The sequence below is a fragment of the Squalius cephalus genome (genome assembly GCF_949319135.1).
Source record: "Squalius cephalus genome assembly, chromosome: 11".
Lineage (NCBI taxonomy): Eukaryota > Metazoa > Chordata > Actinopteri > Cypriniformes > Leuciscidae > Squalius > Squalius cephalus.
The window spans coordinates 7,885,410-7,906,882 of record NC_137132.1 but is presented as its reverse complement, the minus strand read 5'-3'; the positions used below and the strand labels follow the sequence as shown (position 1 = coordinate 7,906,882).

Sequence of the window (21,473 nt, the reverse complement as noted above, 5' to 3'; positions counted from 1 at the left end):
ATAAATAACTGGCTTAAAACATTATTTTTTATGGTGAAAATACTTAAGTGCCTAAGACTTCATAGTACTGTAATTGAATGCACATAATAATAATCCTGTCATATGCAGCTAATGACATTTAAAAATATATATTTAGATAAAAATAGGACAAATAATTACATAATAATATAGTCCTAATTTAAGTAAATTAATAAAAAAAAATTAAAATTCATCCCATCAAGGTAACAGCTGCAGAATTGTCAAAAAAGTAATTACTGGTTCAGAATGACTGGTTAAAGCACCGACATATCCTGGCAAGTTCTTTAGAAATAAATAAAATAATCAAATAAATTTAAAATAATATAAAATGTGTTCTGTTGCAAGGTCACATACTTATGTTTTTTTGGTTTATTTGTTGAGCTGTCAAGTTGTAGTGTTGAAATGATCAGTTCCTTACTTAGGATGTCCTTTTTTGCCACATTGAAGGTGGCAACCCTAGGTGGGACTAAAGATTTAGGTATGCTCCCTGTCTTGCATTGTAAATGTGAAATAAATGTTGTAAAGACATTAATAATGTTTATTAAACATTTTTTATTAAAATAATTCACATTTCTGTTTTCAAAATATCTCTATTTCAATATTTCTGTAAATCAAACTCCTGTTTTAAAAAAAAAAACAAAAAAAACATTGCACATTAAAGTAGCACAACCATTTTCAGCTAATAATAATGATAATGAGAAATGTTTCTTGAACACCAAATATTGAAATGCATTTTAAAATGTATTCAAACAAAAAACAGTTTAGTAAACAGTAGTATTTATCAAATGTATGTAGTCTTGCAATTTGAAAATGTAATATAGCCATCAGTAGCTATATAAATTGTGCTATAATATAACCCCAATTCAATAACCGAACAGACTCAACCTTGTCATAATCTAAACAAAAACCATTTGGGAAAAAAAGAAAAAAATACAGCATGGAATGAAACAAGAAGAAAACATGGTAACCAGTCTGGCAGTCAGTTGGGATCTTCTTATAAAAATAGAAAAAAGTGCAAAACTTAAGTAAACGTCTTAGGTAAACGCTTAAGTATTAAAGCAAGGCTATATCTATCCATCAATCTCTCTCTCTCTCTCTCTCTATGTGTATACAGATATACACATACATGCATACATACAGAGTAAACTGTAATTAAAAATCTTAGTAACACTTCACAATAGGGTCCCATTAATTGACGTTAAATGCAATTACTAACCATTTGCAAAACATCGTAGTTTTTATTCATCTTTTTTATTGTTTGTTAATAACATTACATTGTTCACTGTTAGTTAATGTTTGTTCAGGACCATTACATAATTGACATTACGATTATTATTATTTTTATATTGACAACTGACATTAAATAAATAAAAAATAAATGCTTCTAAAGCATTTCTTTTTTATTTAATTGATTTTTTTATGTTAACTATGGAACCTTATTATGAAGTGTTACCAAAAACAAGTAAATATTATACATATGCATACTATTTTAAGCCATTGCAGTGTAGCAATATAGATTACATAGAGTTTACATAATAAATTATAAATAATAATATTTGAAAAAAAAAGCATACACTTTTAGTGAACAGGTAAAAGAGACCATGTTATCTACAGCTGACACAGTCAAATATTTACATTTTTAAATATTAATAAAGATAAAGCAATAGTATGTTTCTTCTCACATAAGCAGAACTCAAAACCAAGTGAAAAATTAAATAACCTACTATTTGTACCACAGTTTTTGAACAATGACAGGTACAAATTAAAGGGGTGGTTGATTATGATTTCATTTTCTAACTTTAGTTAATGTGTAATGTTGCTGTTTGAGCATAAACAACTTCTGCAAAGTTACAACGCTCAAAGTTCAAAGCAAAGGAAGATATTTGCTTAAAGTAATCGCTTTAAGGACTACAACAAAAACGACTGACATCTAACCCTAAAATTTACATAAAGTCAAGTCAAGTTTATTTATATAGCGCTTTTCACAATACAGATTGTATCAAAGCAGCTTCACAGTATTAAATTAAAATAATACATCAATGTTTGTTTCTAGTGGAAAACGTCCACGTTTGGTAATGCTGATCAATAGTATTGTTGATTAATTAAATTAAATATCCCCAACTGAGCAAGCCAAAGGCAACAGTGGCAAGGAACCGAAAAAAAAAAAACTCCATCAGGTGTCCACCCGCACATGAGATTTAAAGGTAAAAAGACATGCGTCATTCCCATGTCTGTTACTCACATTCGTGTCTCCAATTTATATTCATTCTTAAGATCACTGAGCACCTTCACGGCTGAATCTGAGAAGTTATTAGCAAACAGACTCAGTTCTCTCAGGTGTTCAGGGTTTGATCTCAGAGCTGAAGCCAGGGCAGCAAAACCTTCATCTGTGACACCACACCTGCTCAACCTGTGGAGAGAACAACAACATACTTAGTATAGTACTAGTGTGGGCTTGTTTGTGTATAAAATGCCCTGTTAATCTGAAAAGGTAGAAGATTTAGAATATAAATTTGGTTGATAAGAATAAAATCTGATTCCTCCTCAGTCATCATATATGATTTAAGCCGCGTTTCCACCGCAGGAACTTTCCCCAGGAACTAGAGACTTTGGGGTGGTACTCTGTGTGTTTTGACTGCAGGGACCAGGGTCTAAATGAAGTTCCAGGTAAAATTTCCCCCTCAGAAAGTCCGTATATGCGAGGTAGTACTTTTTCAAAGTGCATGCAGTAGGAGTTGTTTGCTATTTGAATCAACATTGGAGTTTAAAGGTGCATTGCGCAAGTCTCTGAGTTTTTGCAGAACTATGCCCCCTCTGGCGACAAGCGAAACTGCAATATAGGCAATTTAATAGGCCCAGTCTCAAATTCCGACCCGAATCCCTCTTATTTATTTTACTGTACAGGATTATAGAGGCAATCGCAGTGATCAGAGAAGGGCTCATTCAGCCCATCAGGCAATTGTTCAAGCATGTATGGGTTAGAAAAACGGATATTTTTAACATGAAATGTTGCGCAATGCACCTTTAAAGGTTGTATCAGCGATTTTAGGCCCAAACATAAATGATCACATCCATCTAATCTTTCCTAACGATCCGCTAGCTGTCCACCCCGTAAGCATGCCGTCAAAAAAACGTGTCTCTGTAGGCACCCTAGGCTCTGAGATCTGCACACAAAAAAAGCTGAAAGCTAAACCAAAATAAATAGTGTTCCAACCAATCATCGACAGGGGCGGGTGTTGAGGTTTTGCGCTAGTGCACGGCTGCCTATGACGGCTGCATGCGAAAACCTCACAACACCCACCCCTGTCGGTGATTGGTTGGAACACTATTTATTTTGGTTTTGAGTGTTTGGTGAAACCAATTGTTTTTGTGTGCAGATCTCAGAGCCTAGGCTGCCTACAGAGACGTGTTTTTTTGACGGCATGCTTACGGGGCGGACAGCTAGCGGATTGTTAGGAAAGATTAGATGGATGTGATCACTTATGTTTGGGCCTGAAATCGCTGATACAACCTTTAAAAATACAACCAATGGACAGACGACAAGGTTCAAGATTTATTAAGCTTGTGGAGGACGAAATCCAGTGGGAGCTGGAAAGTTGCGCGCAGTCCTACATCACCAGACTAATCTCAATACTCTTCACGGTACTTTAGACTGCGATGGAAAGGGAAAAAAGTTCCTGGGACAAATCGTTCCGAGTAATTTCAGTGGAAACGCATCTTTAGAGTCAGTTTAATGCAGTGTATTAAAGAATAATGTGTGACTATCAGAGAGGTTATCATACTTCAGTATCTCCAGTTTACAGTGAGGATGTTTAAGTCCGGCACAGAGAAGAGTCACCCCTTTATCTCCTAGATCATTAATAGACAGATTGAGTTGTCTCAGAGGTGAGGGGTTTGATCTCAGAGCTGAAGCCAGAGCAGCACAACCTTCATCTGTGACGCCACAGTGACGCAACCTGGACAAAACAATACATTTGTGTTCAAGAGTAGACAGGAAACCATTTTAGAAAATGAAGCATTCTCAGCACTGATTCTGAATGCTATAAAGATACCAAAGATCCCTTTTTGTTTTAAGCAACAATTGTTCAAAATGCAAGTACACATTTGCCCATTGCCACCTATCAGGTCATGTGATACAATGCATGAAATCAGCATTAACTTATACAGATTTTAAAAGATCCAATCATAAACCTGATGTAAATGCACCTAACACACATTATGATGTTTTCAAATGCTATACAATTGTGATCCAATCAGAAAAAAACCTGTTGATGGCAGGTGTAAAAGGGACCATAGAGATGATCTTACTTCAGTATCTCCAGATTACAGTGAGGATCTTTCAGTCCATCAGAAAGACAACTCACACCCAAATCTCCCAGTTTATTATCGGTCAGATCCAGTTCTCTCAGGTGTGAGGGCTTTGATCTCAGAGCTGAAGCCAGAGCAGCACAACCTTCATCTGTGATGCCACAATCATGCAACCTGTAGAGAACAATGACACCATAATTTCATCATCAGGCTACATCAGGCAGAGTTTAAGATCATTCTTTTCACTTCATTGCTTTGATCTCACCAGTAAAAAAAAGTGTGTATGTGAGAGGTAGAGGTTGTGTGGCAGTGCACACAATTTCTATGTTTAGTTTTTGTAAATCCAACTGTAAGACTGGAAAAACTGGAAGAGAGGGCTACTCTATGAGAAAACAAAGGAAATGAACATTTGAACTCTCTTGCTGTATTACTATCCCCACACGATCACACTTGAGTTGATCACCTCCCAATTTACACATCATTCCCTTCACCCATCCCTACCTGAATTCACCCAAAAATATATCTTTTAATATGAACAATTATCATATAGTATTATACATGTTTGGTATCATTTGAAATGTCTCAGTGCGACTGGTACAAAGGTCTCATTCCCACAGAAGTAAACCAAAAAGGTAATAAGGTGTGGAGAGTTTAGAGTTATCTTGTTAACTGCTGTGGGTGTGCCCCCATGTAAATCAACTTCTGTAAGTAAGTCTTGGATGGTGACGGTTTTATTCTGACTGATGCTGAAATTGTTTTCCAAAGTAGATTAAACGGATTCGTATGTTCCCGCAAGTTTTGCGTCAGATTAGTGACGACTAATATTTGGCGCTAATTCAAGTGTACTTGGTTTGCAAAGACAAGAAGTGAATTTCCGTTTAGGGCAGCAAAAGTGCTTCTTGACCAACCTAAATCTGGGTGTGTCATACCTCTGTTTTGATTTAATTTTACTTTATATAAGTGCACGTGGGAAATCACGGCATGGCCAATCCAAAGCTATTATAAGAGAAGTAAAGTTGGTTGACTTATCTGTAGTAGTGGCCATACCTCTACTGAAGTAAACGTTAAATTAAATTCAAGTGAATGCAGTTCCATGGGGGCTATACCAAAGTATCTTTGATTGTGTAAGCGTGAATTTAACCGATCTCAGGTATAGCAATTAACTCTGACGAGCTTGTGTACGTGAGACCTGCGTTTAAACAGAATACGTGAGGACCTCTGAGCGACATAGTTTCCTAATTTCAACGGGTAAAACATAATTAAAGAGTTAAATAGAACAATCAAATGTATTGCTAAACTATTATATAATTGACCAATAACCAATTGGCAATCTAACTTAAATCTGAGGTCGTGATAAAATGGAGTCAGATAAAAGCTTAAATGGAATCGAATTACTTTGCCACGCCGAAAGACAGTAGCGCGCAGAGACCTTCACCCATTATCGGAAACCGCCTTTGGGCCGATTTATACGGGCTTACACAACTGTGAGCATGAGAGGCGACATACAGTACACACATTGTGTGTGAGAGAGATGATCTTACCTGAGTATCTCTATTATACAGTTAGACTCCACCAATCCAGACAAAAGCTTAAGCACTCCAGAATCTCCTAGTTCATTCCAAGACAGATCCAGTTCTCTCAGGTGTTCGGGGTTTGATCTCAGAAATGAAGACAGAGCAGCACAACCTTCATCTGTGACGCCACACTTCCTCAGCCTGTACAAGGAACAATGACACTCTTCACTCTCAGTTCAGAACACAAAAATAAGATTTTACTATATCTGCAGTACTCTTCTAATTGAAAAAATAGAATTGAGAACTGAGAAAGGGTTTTGAAGGTTAATGGATAGTTCCTAAAAATAAAATAAAAAGCCATACAAATTTGGATGACATGAGGGTGAGTAAATGACAGAATTCTAATTTTGAGGTGAACTACGCCATTAATATCATTTAATGCATTTTATTCAAATACACTACTGTGATTTAAAAATTAAATGAGAACCCAGTGATATTACCACAATATCTCCAGTTTACAATGTGGATCCTTCAGTCCAGCTGAGAGCAAATCCACACCTCTAACTCCTAGTATATTATCAGTCAGATCCAGTTCTCTCAGGTGTGAGGGGTTTGATCTCAGAGCTGAAGCCAGAGCAGCACAACCTTCATCTGTGACGCCACAATGACTCAACCTGTAAAGAACAAAACGTTATGTTTTTTGCACTTTTAATCTGAAGTTGCTAAAAAACATTTACTTGAGAAATTCATTTATTTGAACACATCAACCATCATCCTGTAACTTCCTATTAATTTAGATTTCTGATCATGCACTTTATCACTTTATTTAGGGCTTATTTGGTTAGCTAATTTTAACTGGCTTATGATTCTGCTTAATCGGTTAACAATTTCCCAAAATGTGCATCACTAGATGGCAGAATGCAATTAATCAACACTTAAAAACACTTTCTTATATAGAATGTAGAAAAAATTACTTTAAATCAGCCTATCAAACTAAAACAAGTCACCAGTTTCATAAAATGAACCATTGCAGTGATTGCTTTTAGATTTACTTACTTAACTGATTTTAATTCTTTAACCACAGACAGCAGCTTCAGAACTACTTCATCTGAAGAATTTCCTTTTCCAATGAAACTGTTTAGATCAAATGTATCCATATCATGCTCTGATGTCAATAACACAAAGACTAAAGCTGACCACTGTGAACAGGAGAGTTTAGCTTCACATAATTTTCCAGATTTCAGAAACTGTTGCATTTCCTCCACTATTGAGCGATCACCCAGTTCATTGAGACAGTGGAAAAGATTGATAGATTTCTCTGGAGAGTCAATGATCCTGATCTTCTCCTTGATGTACTCAATTGTTTTCTCATTGCTGTCAAAGTTGCCTCTTGTCAGTGTCCTTAGTCCTTGAAGGAGAATTTGATGAGACTCCACTGACAAACCCAGAAGGAACCGCAGGAAAAGGTCCAGATGTCCATTTTTACTCTTTAGAGCCTTATCCACAGCTCTCTGATGTACATCTGATAAAGTATACTTCAGAAACATGGATAAGTCAGAAAACTCCCTAGAGAAAACCTGTGAGCTATTGTTTTTATAAAAGAGGTGCACATATAGAGCTGCTAGATGTTCCTGAACACTCAGATGAACAAAGCAGAAGACTTTCTTCTGATACAAGCCAGACTCCTCTCTGAAGATCTGAGTGCACAATCCTGAGTAAACTGATGCTTCTGTCACATCAATGCCACACTCTCTCAGGTCTTCCTCATAGAAGATCACATTGCCTTTCTCAAGCTGCTGAAAAGCCAGTTTTCCCAGTTTGAAGATCATGTCTTCATCTGTCATATTCTTCTCATAGTCCTTCTCATGTTTGATGTTGGTCTGAAGGATCAGGAAGTGTGTGTACATCTGAGTGAGAGTCTTGGGAATCTCTCCAGTCTCTGCTTCGCTCAACATCTTCTCCAGAACAGTGGCTGAGATCCAGCAGAACACTGGGATGTGGCACATGATGTAGAGGCTCCTTGATGACTTCAGGTGTGTGATGATTGTATTGGCCAGACTCTGATCACTGATTCTCTTCCTGAAGTATTCCTCCTTCTGTGGATCATTGAAGCCTCGTACCTCTGTCACTCGATGGACACACTCAGAGGGGACGAGATCGGCTGCTGCTGGTCTGGAGGTGATCCAGATGAGAGCAGAGGGAAGCAGATTCCCCACAATGAGGTTCGTCAGCAGCACGTCCACTGAGGCTGATTCACTTACATCACACAACCTCACATCGCTCTGAAAATCCAGAGACAGACGACACTCGTCCAGACCATCAAAGATGAACAACACTTTATATTTGTCACTGGATATTTCCATTTCTTTAGTTTCAGGGAAAAAGACATGAAGAAGATCTGAAAGACTGAGTGTTTCGTCCTTCATCAGATTGATCTCTCTGAAAGGAAGTGGAAATATGAGCTGGACGTCCTGATTCTCTTTCTCTTCAGCCCAGTCCAGGATGAACTTCTGCACAGAGACTGTTTTTCCAATGCCAGCGACTCCCTTTGTCAGCACAGTTCTGATGGGTTTGTGTTGTCCAGGTAAAGGTCTAAAGATGTCATTGCATTTGATCGGTGTGTCCTCTGTTGCTGCTCTCCTGGATTGTGTCTCAATCTGTCTCACCTCATGTTCATGACTGATCTCTCCACTCTCACTCTCTGTGATGTAGAGCTCTGTGTAAATCTCATTCAGGAGTGTTGGGTTTCCCTGCTGTGCTGTTCCCTCATACAGACACTCAAACCTCTTCCTCAGACTTGATCTAAATGTGTTGAGGACTTTCTGGCTGTAAAATTAAAATACCACATTATTACACAAGTCTAAGTGGTCCACGTTTTAAAGCAGTTGAAGTGTAATGAATTATTGATTTCAATTATTGATCATATCATTGATTATAAACTATATGATGTATCTTTGCAGCATTAAAACCTTGTACATTACCTGTCGCCAGGATTAGTGCTTTCATTAAAGTCTTGTTGTTGATTCATAGACTCGTCAGATTTCATTTTCTTCCAGATGGGTTCAGTAACATCTGGTCTGGATTGCAGGATTCGCCTTAAACAGCATGAAGAGGGTAAATAATCAGATACTTTCATATTTTGAATTGATAATACAGTTTAGATGCTGTTATTTTATAAGAAATAAAAAATTGATAGTTTCGAGTGGTGATAAAATTATTATAAACACACATTAAATGTGCCCAATTTCTATGTAGCTTGGCCATAAACAGTTGATACAGTGAGGTTCATGAACTAGAGTATTTGATGGAAAATGTTTATACTAATTATTAGTAATAAAAGCAATAATACTCAAATTAATAAACTACAATATAGACAATTTAACACTTTTTGTACATACTGAAATTAAAAGTAACACCTGAGATCTGGCTGTGTTTTTTCACACTTAAGGTGGGGTGGATGATCCATAGACCAGTTACTCTTCATGGACACATCGCTAGGGTTTGGAGAATCTGATCTCTCCAGCTGGACTGAACTGTAATACAGCAAATAATAGTGCTTGGTGACATCAGCTGAAAATTGAAGTCGTTTCAGAGGCAAAGAAACTTTAGATTTATATATCTTGATGATGTGCAGAATCTTTTTTTTTAACTTATTATAATTATTAATAAAATCAACACACCATAAATGAATAAACCACAATATAGACAATGTAACAATTTTAGTATATACTGAAATTAAAATTAACACCTGAGATTTGGCTGTGTTTCTTCACCCTTAAGGTGGGGTGGATGATCCATAGACCAGTTACTCTTCATGGACACATCGCTAGGGTTTGGAGAATCTGTTCTCTTCTGCTGGACTGAACTGTAATACAGCAAACAACAGGGCTTGGTGACAGATGAAAAGTTAAGTTGTTTGAGAGGCAAAGCAATTTTTTATATTTGGATGCATTGCTGAGTCTTTTTTTAATTTTATGTTGTCTTTATTGAGAGTACCTGCATCCTGGAGAAAAATCTCCATGTTCATTTTTTTGTACACGACTCATTCTGTCCTCATGGAGCTGCACTCATGCATCTGATATACATCTGATCTCCTCCACTGACTATGAATAGAAATGACAGAAACACTGATTAAGACACACTAAACACTACCACAGTAATTCAACTAGAAATGTAGCTACCTGGAATTTTATGAAACTGAATGTTGTAATAAATGTTGTTATTAGGTCAACTGAACTCAGTCAGAACACATCCCATTATACATCCTCCTGAGAGCCAGAAAAAAAACGTTTTTTTTTTAAATTCATTACATTGTTTAAAGCATAAGAAACAAATGGGGGGAAAACACATTTTTGAATGTCATGCTATGTCCAACTGCAGGACAACTTGAAAAGACATGTACAATATAGACAAAACCATGTTTTTTGTTTTTCATCCATCAATCAATTTTTAGGTTTCAGGATTTTTTTTAACCAAAATTTGATAAAGATGATTCTCAATTATGTTATGGAAGATATAACGGAATGAAATGATATACCATTTTACTTCATGCAGTATGTAGGTAAAATGATCATAAATGTGTAGTCCCATTCAATTCAATGTATCTATACACTGTATCTAATCTAAGGCATTTTATAAAACTTAACTGGAAATGGTGTTATATTATGCAATTATGAAAGTGTTATGTATACGTGTAAAATTTGGAGAATATGGTCAATGAAAGGATGCTTTATCAAAGCACAGTTCGAACATCATAACCATTGCAAACTAACCTTACAGCAAAATGCAGAAAGAAACAACTGAAAATAGTTCGCATAGTTTTAGTTTAAATGTGAGGCCTCTAAAAAACATAAAAATAGAGGGTATGTTACACAACAAACATGTAATTAATTATGAATGCTAATAAACTGATTTAAACTCAAAAACCCCAAATTTAAATGGACAAGGTTAAGATTAAGTGCAATATATTTCGATAACTGTCATCGGCCTCAGTAGCCTAACGTTACTCAAGTTACCAAGAACAGTGATTGATTGTGTACAATGGAGGCTCACCACAATTTTCCAATGTATGTTCCATCATAGGCTACAAGCAATCTTCACTCGTGCTGTTGCGATTAAGAAAGAGCTTTGATACTCACTCTTTATTCCATTTGAACAGTCTGACGCAGTTCTTTTTGGTAGGCTACAAAAATGGCTACTAACAAAGATAAACTTTCACATTCGATTTGGACGTGGCCAAGTCATAACAACAGTGGAATAAACCATTGCAGCTTCAGAGGGGAGCTTTCACTAATAAATCTGACTGTCAGTGTTTTACCACAAGGACATAACTAAACTAAATAACCAAAAGGAAAAATCTAAAAGTTGTTTTGGAAATCAATTTAGATTTTTTAAGAGGCTTATCACAGAAATGTTTGAAATTATTCGCATTATAAAACTTAGCCTACGTAGCTGCTCAACCACAGAGCCACATAAACAATTGCAATTATTAAAATATTCCTTACTATAATCCTTACTTTGGATTTGAGTATTTACGTCTATTTTTAATTGCTTGTTTTGATGTACTGTTCAGCATACATTAGTATTAATGACTCATTATAGCCAGAAGGGGGCGTTGTTGCATTATTTTCTAATAGGTTTGAAAAGTTGTCTGGCTGCCAGAGTTCGTGCCAGGAGCCACGGTGAAGGGTGACACCAGACTTAACAATTACTGTATTTCGTACTGTATGTATGTTCTTCATATTTAATCACACACAATACACACACATATGTTGTGTAGAGTGTGTTATTAAATACAAAGTTCTGGTATGAAACTCTAGATGGTGCAGGCTTATTGGTCCTTTTACTCACCTGTTCATAATCCCATAGTTATCTATAAGGCGCTTAGGGTTCAGCTGAGTGGTTTATACTGCATCAATAGCCAATGAGCTCACTGCTCAACCTTCATATACTTGGGTATCATTTGCCTTAGCAGTGCAGCGCACTTTCAGAAAGCCTCCACTTCCCCAGCTCTACCTGTATAGATCTGCTATGGGTAATTCGTGTATGCTATATTGTACAGCATCAGCATGTCTTACTCACAGCAGCGTGTCGTTTATGTATTTGCAGTAGCAAGTCCTGTACTCTCTCTGCCACAGCAGCGTAGCAGATCTATTCCGCCAAGACCAGACATACAACATAAGATAAAGATAAGATAAAAACTTAATTTATCCCCAAGAGGAAATTTAGACGTTACAGCAGCATAAACAGGACAAAAACAAATATTACTTAAAAAGACATATTGCAACCATGTATTCTGAAGATAAATTATGTAGGGAGACCAAAAACATTATAACAGACATATAATTAAATATAAATGAATTTGTTTTCATAAATAAATAAAAATCCTAAATATAAGTATATGGGTAAATATACTCTCCTAAAAAACATCCCATGGTATTGTCAATACTGAGATATGCTGATATTAAAAAGTCTGCTGTTGGAAGAAAGGATCTTCGGTAGCGCTCCTTCTTACTCCGGGGTTGCAACAGTCTCTGACTTAAGGCACTAACTGTCTCATACAGGGGGTGGGAGGGGTTGTTCAGGATGTTCGACAGCTTAGCCAACATCATCCTCTCACCCAGAGGACTCCAGAGGACTCCACGAGCTGGCCCTCCTAATCATTTTGTCGAGCCTTTTCTTATCCCTCTCTGTGATTCCAGCACTCCAGCAGACCACAGTATAAAACATTACAGATGCAACTGTCGTATCATAAAAAGTTTTCAGTAGTGTCCTACACACCCCAAAGGACCCCAGTCTCCTCAACAAATGGAGGTTACTTTGGCCCTTCCTATACAGAGCACTCGTGTTGTCTGACCACAGTTTCTATGAACACCCAAATACTTGTACACGTTCACCCTCTCAATGTCCAGCCCCTGGATGTTTACCGGTATAGTATATGAGGTCTTCCTACTGTTTTGTTTTGGTAGCATTGATGTGAAGGTGATTAAATTCACACCAATCAACAAAGTCCTTGATCACTTTCTTACACTCCAGCTCATTCCCATCCGATACTCATGCGACAATAGCTGTGTCATCTGAGAACTTCTGGATATGACAACTGCTAGTGTTATAATGGAAGTCTGATGTATATAGGGTAAACAAGAAAGGAGAGAGCACTGTCCCCTGTGGAGCCTGATGCTGCAGAACACCTGTTCAGACACACAGCCATGAAGCCTCATGTAATGTGGTCCGTTTATGAGGTAGTCGATGGTCCACGCAGTCAGCTGACAGTCGACCCCCGCCTCCTCCAACTTCCCTTTGAGCAGCAACGGTTGTATTGTATTAAAGGCACTGGAAAAGTCAAAGAACATAACCCTTACAGTGCCTCTGGGCTCCTCAAGGCGCAAGAGGGATCTGTGCAGCAAGTAAATGACAGCATCGTCCACCCAAATGTCTGGTTTATATGCAAACTGCAGGGGTTTGCTTGATTTTCATCAAGTGAGAAGTTAACACCACAGGTCTGAAGTGGTTAGGCTCCCTCAGATGTGCAATATTCGGTACTGGAACCACACAGAAGGTTTTCCACAGAACAATAACGTTCTCCAGACAAAGGCTCCGGTTAATAATGTACAGAAACACCTGACAAAGCTGGTCTGCACAGTCCCTGAGCAGTCTTGAGCAAATACCATCTGACCCTGTAGCTTTTCTCACTTTGATTCTCTGTAGTTCTCTTCTTACCTGATCCTTTGTTATACAGAGGCTTGTAGAAGGGGTGAGGGTGGATAATGAGGAGGCAGGCTGATGGAGGGGGGTGAGGCATATATAGTTCTCCTGACTTCACAGTAGGGGGGAGAGGTGCAGACATATGAGGGTGGTACAGAAGATGTCATGAGTAAATTACATGAGGAGGACGTAATATAAAGGAGGACGAAGTTGGCAGAGAAACGACATGGCTGAGATACAGACTGTTCTGAGTGCTGATGGAGGGATGGAGAGGATCCTGGATCAAATCTGTTAAAAATAGATTCAGTTAATTTGCCCACTTCTGATCTCCAAGTTCAGGACCCCTCCTACTATCAATATCATATCCCGATATTGTTTTTTAATCCCCTCCAACCTCCCTTGTATTTCTCTTTTGTAATTTCCCCTCCACCTTTCTCCTGTATCTGTCCTTTCCTTTTTGCACCCTCCTCAGCTCCTCTTTGTCCCCAGATTTAAAAAGTATTTTCTTCTCATTAAGCAAGGCTTTCAGTTCAGGGGTCACCCAAGGTTTATTATTAGAGAAACACTGCACTTTCATGGTGGGCACAGTGTTCTCCACACAAAAGTTTATGAAGTCCGTTGTACACTTCCGTTTAGGCTTGGGGTCAAGTTGAGCAAAACCAGGGTGAGAATGGCTCAATCCCCACTGACAAGATTTTGGGGAGTCAAAATATTGATATCAAATATTGAAATGCATTTTCAAATGTATTCAAACAGTCCATTGAAATTGTAGCATTTATCAAATTGGGGAGGGGGACCGAAAGAAAGCAAGAAGAAACCATGGTAAGAAGTCTGGCAGTTAGTTGGGATTTCCTTATAAAAATAGAAAAAAGTTAAATTAGTTAAGTAAATGTCTTTAGTCAACGCTTTAGCAGTGCTAAGAGAGCTAGGGTGGGTATTGGCCACAGATGATTGTTTTGCAATCATTTGGGTGATTGTAACTGAGAGAGCTTTCTGTCTGTACCTGCAGCTAAAATACAACAAAACAAGCATAATTTCTTATTCATTTTTGACATGATAATGGGACATCTGATTACCACAGCACTTGTTTACGTACATCAGTTAACAGTTCATAAACTGTTGCTTTAACTGATCTCTAACTTCCTTAACTTAAGTAAACACACAGAATTTGCTCAGCCATGATGACCTGTGGTTGAAAGCTGATGACATGCAGGTAGGCCCGCCCTCACGTGATGATGATTGGCTAAAGAGGACGACTGATCTGTGTAGGAGGAGAGCTCTGCCAGGAAAGTCTCAAAAAAAAAACACACACACACACACACACAGCAAGAACAGCTGGTTTGCTCAGCAAGAAAAAAAAGAAAAAAAAATTAGAGGGAACATTGGTTACGTGCCAGCCTATTTTAGTCTTGGGGTATATATATATATATATATATAGAGAGAGAGAGAGAGAGAGAGAGAGAGAGAGAGAGAGAGAGAGAGAGAGAGAGAGAGAGAGAGAGAGAGATTCTTGTCTCCAGTCCCAGTAACACACATCCAGAACAAATTAATTTAAGTTGGTGCTTAATGAATCAAAAGATGAATATAAATGGAAACATAAGCTTCAGGAGGGGGGAAAGGCCAACACAACAAACAAAAATGTGTCTAACTCAGTTTTAACCAACTTACCTATACATAATAAAAAAAAATACAAAATAAATAAATAACAAATGAACTTCCTTATTTAAGCTCGTCTAAATCGGTGCAATGGCCTTTTCCGATAGAATGGGTGAAGGTGTCTGCGCGTTACAGCCTTTTCCTCGTGGCAAAGTAATTTAGTTCCAATTAAATTATCTGACTCATTTTATCACGACCTGGAATTTAGGTTAGAATGCCAATTGGTTATTTGTCATTTATATAATAATTTAGCAGCAAATTTGATTATTCTTTTCAACTTTTTACTTTTATTTTACCCGTTATATAAGGAAGCTATGTCGCTCAGAGGTCTTCGCGCTTCTGTTTAACGCGGGTCTCACGGTCACAAACTCGCCAGCTTCTGTCACCAAACAGAGGTAATTGGCTATATAGCCTATCTGAGATGGTCGCATTCACGTTTACTCAATCTAAGATATTTGTATAGATGTATAGCCCCCTTGGTTGTATACACTTGAATTAATGTAACGTTTACTTCAGTAGAGGTATGGCCACTACTACAGATATAAGTCAACTAACTTTACTTGTCTTATAATAGCTTTGGATTGGCCATGCGGTGGTTTCCCACGTACACTTATCTAGAGTAACATTAAATCAAAACAGAGGTAAGACACACCCGAATTTAGATTGGTCAAGAAGCACTTTTGCTGCCCTTAACGGAAACTCACTTCTTGTCTTTACAAACCAAGTACACTTGAATTAGTGTCAAATATTAGTCGTCACTAATCTGACGCAGATTTGAGGTAACATATGAATCCGTTTAATCTACTTGGGAAGACAATTTCAGAGCAAGTCAGAATAAAATCAAATGTTTACAATTTTATTATGTCAGGGAAAAGTATCATGACAATTACATAATCAATTCAAAGATAATCAATACCATATCATCAAATTCTCAGAGATAAAGAGTAAAAGATGTAGGCTACCTGACTCGGGAAATAGGATACATACTGTAAAAAAAATCCCGTTGTTTTTACGGAAAAAAACTGGCAGCTGTGGTTACCAGAACAATACTGTAAAAAACACATCAAACCGTAAACATACTTACGGAGTTACATGTAAATTTAACATTTTAAACATGTATATTTAACATTGGATTTCAGTAATATGATATAATGTTAATTTACTGACCTATTGAAGTATTAATATCTGTTTTATACCATAGAATTACGCTGACAAACCAACAATCTCAGCAGTAATGAGAGTTACATGATTAATCAAAGCTCATCACAAATAGTTCTTCCACAAGAAAGATAATATTAATATAAAGAAGGTGCACAGTGTCATTCACTCAAACATTAAAGGGTCATTTCACCCGTGGAGACATGAATGTGTATTGAAAGTGGGTCATTTATGTAGAAGAAATGTGAAATTATTTTTGAATTTGGAGCTTTCTAGACTGAGAAAAGCCAGAAAATGTATTTTTGGCTTATGTGGATGAAAGACAACAACTCCCAGAATGCACTTGCTTCGCTGCCCTACAAGGCCACTCCCAAGCCACGCCTACCGGTAAGACAGCGCAGTTGAAAACAAAAACATCAAGGCAAGGCTAGGCTACGAGTGAGTCTCCGTGACGAGTTTGCCCAAAATGTCCGGGATTCGGCTTTTGCGTTCTACAGTCGCCATTCATCATGTTTACTGTGGCGAGCAGGACGAGGCTGAGGGGCGCGGGAGAACGGCGCGAGGCCGGTGGCGTGATTACTGACGACCGACACCTGTGAGGCACTGTTCTCGTATCTCGCACGGAGGAGCAGGTATTTTCTTAGCAATGGTAAAACACACATCAACCGATCACGCCACCGGCCTTGCGTCTTTCAACCGATCACGCCACCGGCCGCGTCTTTCTCCCGCGGCGCTAGCCTCGTCCTGCTCCCTGTATTACTGTGATTACTGATGAGCGCGCCTGTGAGATGCACCGGTCTCATGGGCTATCTCTCACGGAGGTGCGGGTATTTTCTTAGCAATGTTAAAACGCAAATCAACCGATCACTTGTTTAGCATTCATGTAAACATTACATTCAGATTCACCAATCGGGGTGAATTCAGTTAGATTGAAACAAAAGGTGAGCATGTAAACAATGGATGGCGACCGCAGAAAGCAAAAGCTGAATCCCGGACATTTTTGTCGATCTCGACGGCCGGACATGTCCGGGAAATAGAGTATGGTAACCCCTACTACTCAGCTTTCTTCGTCCATGTTTTCTGCAGGTTTCTGCCGTTGAAATCAAACGCACTCGCACTGATCTGTGATAGGTCTGTTAGCGCATTAGGTCCAACCCCCTATGGGCGGGTTTGAAAGGGTGGATCTAGTGCTTGTAGTCTTAACAGAAATACCCCCCTCTTACACTTCCTCCTACAATGACGCAAAATGACGATTTTTGCGTCATTGTAGGAGGAAGTGTAAAGAGGTAAATACAGATTTCTCTCGTCTCGGGGGAAAATGAGAAAATGTTGCATGACCATTCAATAGTATGACTGGGTTTCTAACAATGCAAAGCTTAATGCAAATGGGTGAAGTGTCCCTTTAAACACCATCATGGTAACACAAATGAAATTTTAAAAATACAATAAACATTAATTTAACAACATTAAATGTAACATAAACCCCTAATGTACATAACTGATTATAAAAAACTAAGAAAACTATGACGAAACATAGTTATTTCAACAAAAATACATCAAATGTGAAGTGTCACACAGGGAATTGTGGGAATGTCAATTTACGTTTTTTCACTGTAAATTATACAATGACTTGTTCGTTTTTACTTCCAAAAACTGTAAATTTAACAGTATTTTACAGTAAAAATGACATTAGATGTACCATTAGATCTATCAAAGTTATTTACCGTATATAGTACGGAAACCTTCTGTTAACCAATTAACAGTTTTTCACTGTAGCATTTTTACAGTCTTTTACTGTTAAAATCACGATCATTTTTTACAGTTGGGTCGATCTCATTACAAATCGCCCTGAGCCTCTCGTGCTTTTGCTTTAAATACACAGACTGAGACAGAAACTTCTTTAACATGGAAACATTTGCTATCAATGGGAATTTGCATTTAGAGTTTACACATTTTTAGAGCAGGATGCCATTTGCCTGGAAGAAACACCCTCCTCTGTAAGCAAGATATCTCTAAACTCATAAAAACTTTATTACATTTTGTTTTACTTCTTTGAGGATGAGACCTTTGTACCAGTCACACTGAGACATTCCAAATGATACCAGATATGTATAGTGTTGTATGATAATTGTTCACATTAAACCATTTTCTAATTTCTTAAGTCTTACACCTATTTCACTGACTACACATAACCAGGAGAAAAGAAGTTTCAAACAAAATGGCACCCACCTCCTTACAAGTTTCCTTAAAAGGAAATCTTAAATTCTGAACAAAGGTGTAAATCTTCAACTAAATTCCCAAATGAACCAATGATTAGCACTTGTCAGCAACAGAACACAATAAAGTTCTCTGGACATGGGGAAAGACAAAAACAAAAGAAAACAAACACAACACAAGTCACATAGATCATTAAAATACGTCTCAGGACGTAACACTACATACCATTATTTTACACAGTATGAACAGATAATTGAACTTTATACCTGAAATAGGGGAGGAAGATTAATAGCAGATTAATCTTCTTCCTGTTTGGCTGTTTTCATTAATCAATCCCCCTAGTGCTCGACAAAACACAAGTAATCGATTGAACACCTTATTGTGCCAATCTAATTGATCACACATCACACAAAAATTACATGTTTGCACGCCACATGTTTGCATTTTATAAACATTTTATACACATTAACGTAAATGTAGATGGTTTAAATGAATTCATGTTCCAGTCTGTCACACTTCCTCTGGTTCGGATATGTGCTGTGATCCACATTGCGAGTGTTAAACTCATCACGGCATTCCACGCTGAAACCGTTCTCATGTGCATGTTATTACATACACAACAATGTTATAGTCATATTTTCCATGTGTGAGTAGTCAAACTCTAGTTCTGTCCGCAATGTGGGGAAAATGCAAATAACATTTTGTGTTGCTTAACAGTCAGAGGTTAATGAGCAGCGTTGAAAAAGTCTTTACATTTGTGACATTTGAATTATCCGCTGTAATGCAATCTCATGCATAATATAGCGTACTGATTGGATTAAAAGAGTTTGGTTCTCATAAGTAATGAGGAGAAAATTGCAGCAATTGATGATGTAGACCTGTATTCTCTTAGCCTGACTACGTCAGACTTCCTACTTCCGCTAATTTCATTTCGCTCCTGTAGTCAGTCTGAGATAGCAGCGTATCTTTCAGTTTTCCACCGGCCTGAAAACAGCCGGGCCAATCAACGAACAGAGGGCGGGCTGAGAGCCGTGACGTAGACGCTGATTGTACCGTGGTGGATGCGTACTTGCGTAGATTTACTTCACATAATCTGCAAAAGTCGCTCACAGCCATGTTCACTCCGGTATTTCGCTCCATGGTTTTGTTTTCGCATCATACATGTGTTTACAGTGGAAGTTAGATGCGGCTGAGCATGCGCATAACACACGCCATAACCAAACGTTATGTGATTGGCTTACGGGTAACCAATGATTTTAAACTTCAGACAAGTGCCCCCCCCCCCCGCGAGAGAGAAAACACTTCTCTATTATGCTATTCCAGACTCTCTCTACAAAGCAAAGTGAAGTAGCAGAGTCTGGTATTACCAGGCTAGTATTCTCTAGCCGCAGTGGCCAATCCCCACTCTGAATAAACGCAAATAGCCTAAGCCTACCTCTTTTTTCGTGATGTTGGTTCAATTTTGCTATCAAATTATATATTCAAGGTTTTTTTCCTTAGATAATTTTCATTAACTGATAAAACATTAAAAAGAAAAAATCGAATTAATGTCTTGAGGAATTTTGTTTTTTTGCTAATTTACATATTGCTACTACTCCTAATATTGCTGCTGCTCCGATTATTACTGGTACTGCTGCTGGTCCTGCTAGTTTTGATGTTAGTAATGCTGTTACTGCTGCTGCTCCTAGTAGCATTACCCACCCATAATCATTGTTGTCATCATCCGATCCTCCTCCAGACACTGTAAATTACATGTATGACAAATATTTTAATGTATAGATGGATGAATAGTTGGATAAATGATAGCATGAATTACTCATTACTTACTTTCAGGAGGTAATCCTTCAATGCTTCCACTTCTCCTCTTCATCTTGCCTGTGACTTTAATTTGATCTGTTTGATCTTTAATTTGTTTGTTTCTAGTTTAGTTCTTTCTGTTACAGTAATATCCAATAGCATTCAAATATTCCTGTTGTCCGTCTCCTTTTTAAAACAGAAACACAAAACATGAATTTAATTTCATATACAGTGTGCAGAATTATTAGGCACGTTGATTTTCTGATCATATTTTATTTCCAGGAACATTTTGCCAATTCCAAACCATATTAATCTTAATAGCTACTATTAATTTTGTATTTAATCATGTATAAGTGATATATAATTGTTCATGAAGGCTGGAAATGAAAAATGTCTTATTTTCAGGTGTGCAGTTAATTTTTAGTCCATCTCTGAAAAACGGACTTCAGGGTAGGAGATGGACTAAAAATAAACTCACAAAACGTATTAAAATGTATTCTGGATGATGAATTCTTCAAACAGTGGTAGAAGAGGATGTGGTGCTGGTCCTTCAAGAGTCACTCTCAATCTGTGTGTCTATAAAGTCTATAAAAAAAACAGTCTTCATGTATTTTATTACACTTCAGCTTGTGATTCTTATTAAGAGGGGGTAATTTTTTAGGATTCTTTACCTAACCTAAGTCTCTGAGACCCTGACACCTTGCTCTTCTGGAGACTCCAGGTTGGTTGCAGTTCTGGAAAATGGTGGCGCTGAAGACTTAAGGGTTCCTGATGGTTTCACACTTAATTCTTCACCTTAATTCTTCACCTTAATTCTTCACCTTAATTCTTCACCTTAATTCCTAATTCTTTTGCAGTTAGCATGTGTCTTTTCTACTCCACCTGTATTTGTCTGACCCTGCTGACCCAATGAGCATTTCACTGTCCAATGGTCATGCCTTAACTGCAATCTCTAGCATTGCATTAGTATTGCATCCTTCTCATGGGGATTTAATAATTTTTGACTTTTCAGTCTTTGTTAAATCTCTTTTTTGGCTTATTTTATCTGAAAAAGAAAACATGCCTAATAATTCTGCACACCTGAATTAAAGGCATTTTTCA

The 21,473-nt window shown here is 37.6% G+C and overlaps 1 protein-coding gene across 1 annotated transcript; it reads right to left on the bottom strand.

The window, feature by feature from the left end:
• Nucleotides 1–545: 545 nt before the first annotated feature.
• Nucleotides 546–11,051, bottom strand: LOC307167544 (NACHT, LRR and PYD domains-containing protein 3-like). The gene is made up of 11 exons (XM_079886722.1): nt 10,979–11,051; nt 9,837–9,943; nt 9,589–9,705; nt 9,257–9,373; nt 8,822–8,935; nt 6,897–8,666; nt 6,341–6,514; nt 5,868–6,041; nt 4,327–4,500; nt 3,801–3,974; nt 546–2,428 (listed from the first exon to the last, which is right to left on the bottom strand). The coding sequence occupies exons 2-11, from the start codon at nt 9,884–9,886 to the stop codon at nt 2,257–2,259; spliced, it is 3,036 nt and encodes a 1,011-aa protein (XP_079742848.1). The 5' UTR covers nt 9,887–9,943; nt 10,979–11,051; the 3' UTR covers nt 546–2,256.
• Between the last annotated feature and the right edge of the window lie 10,422 nt (nt 11,052–21,473).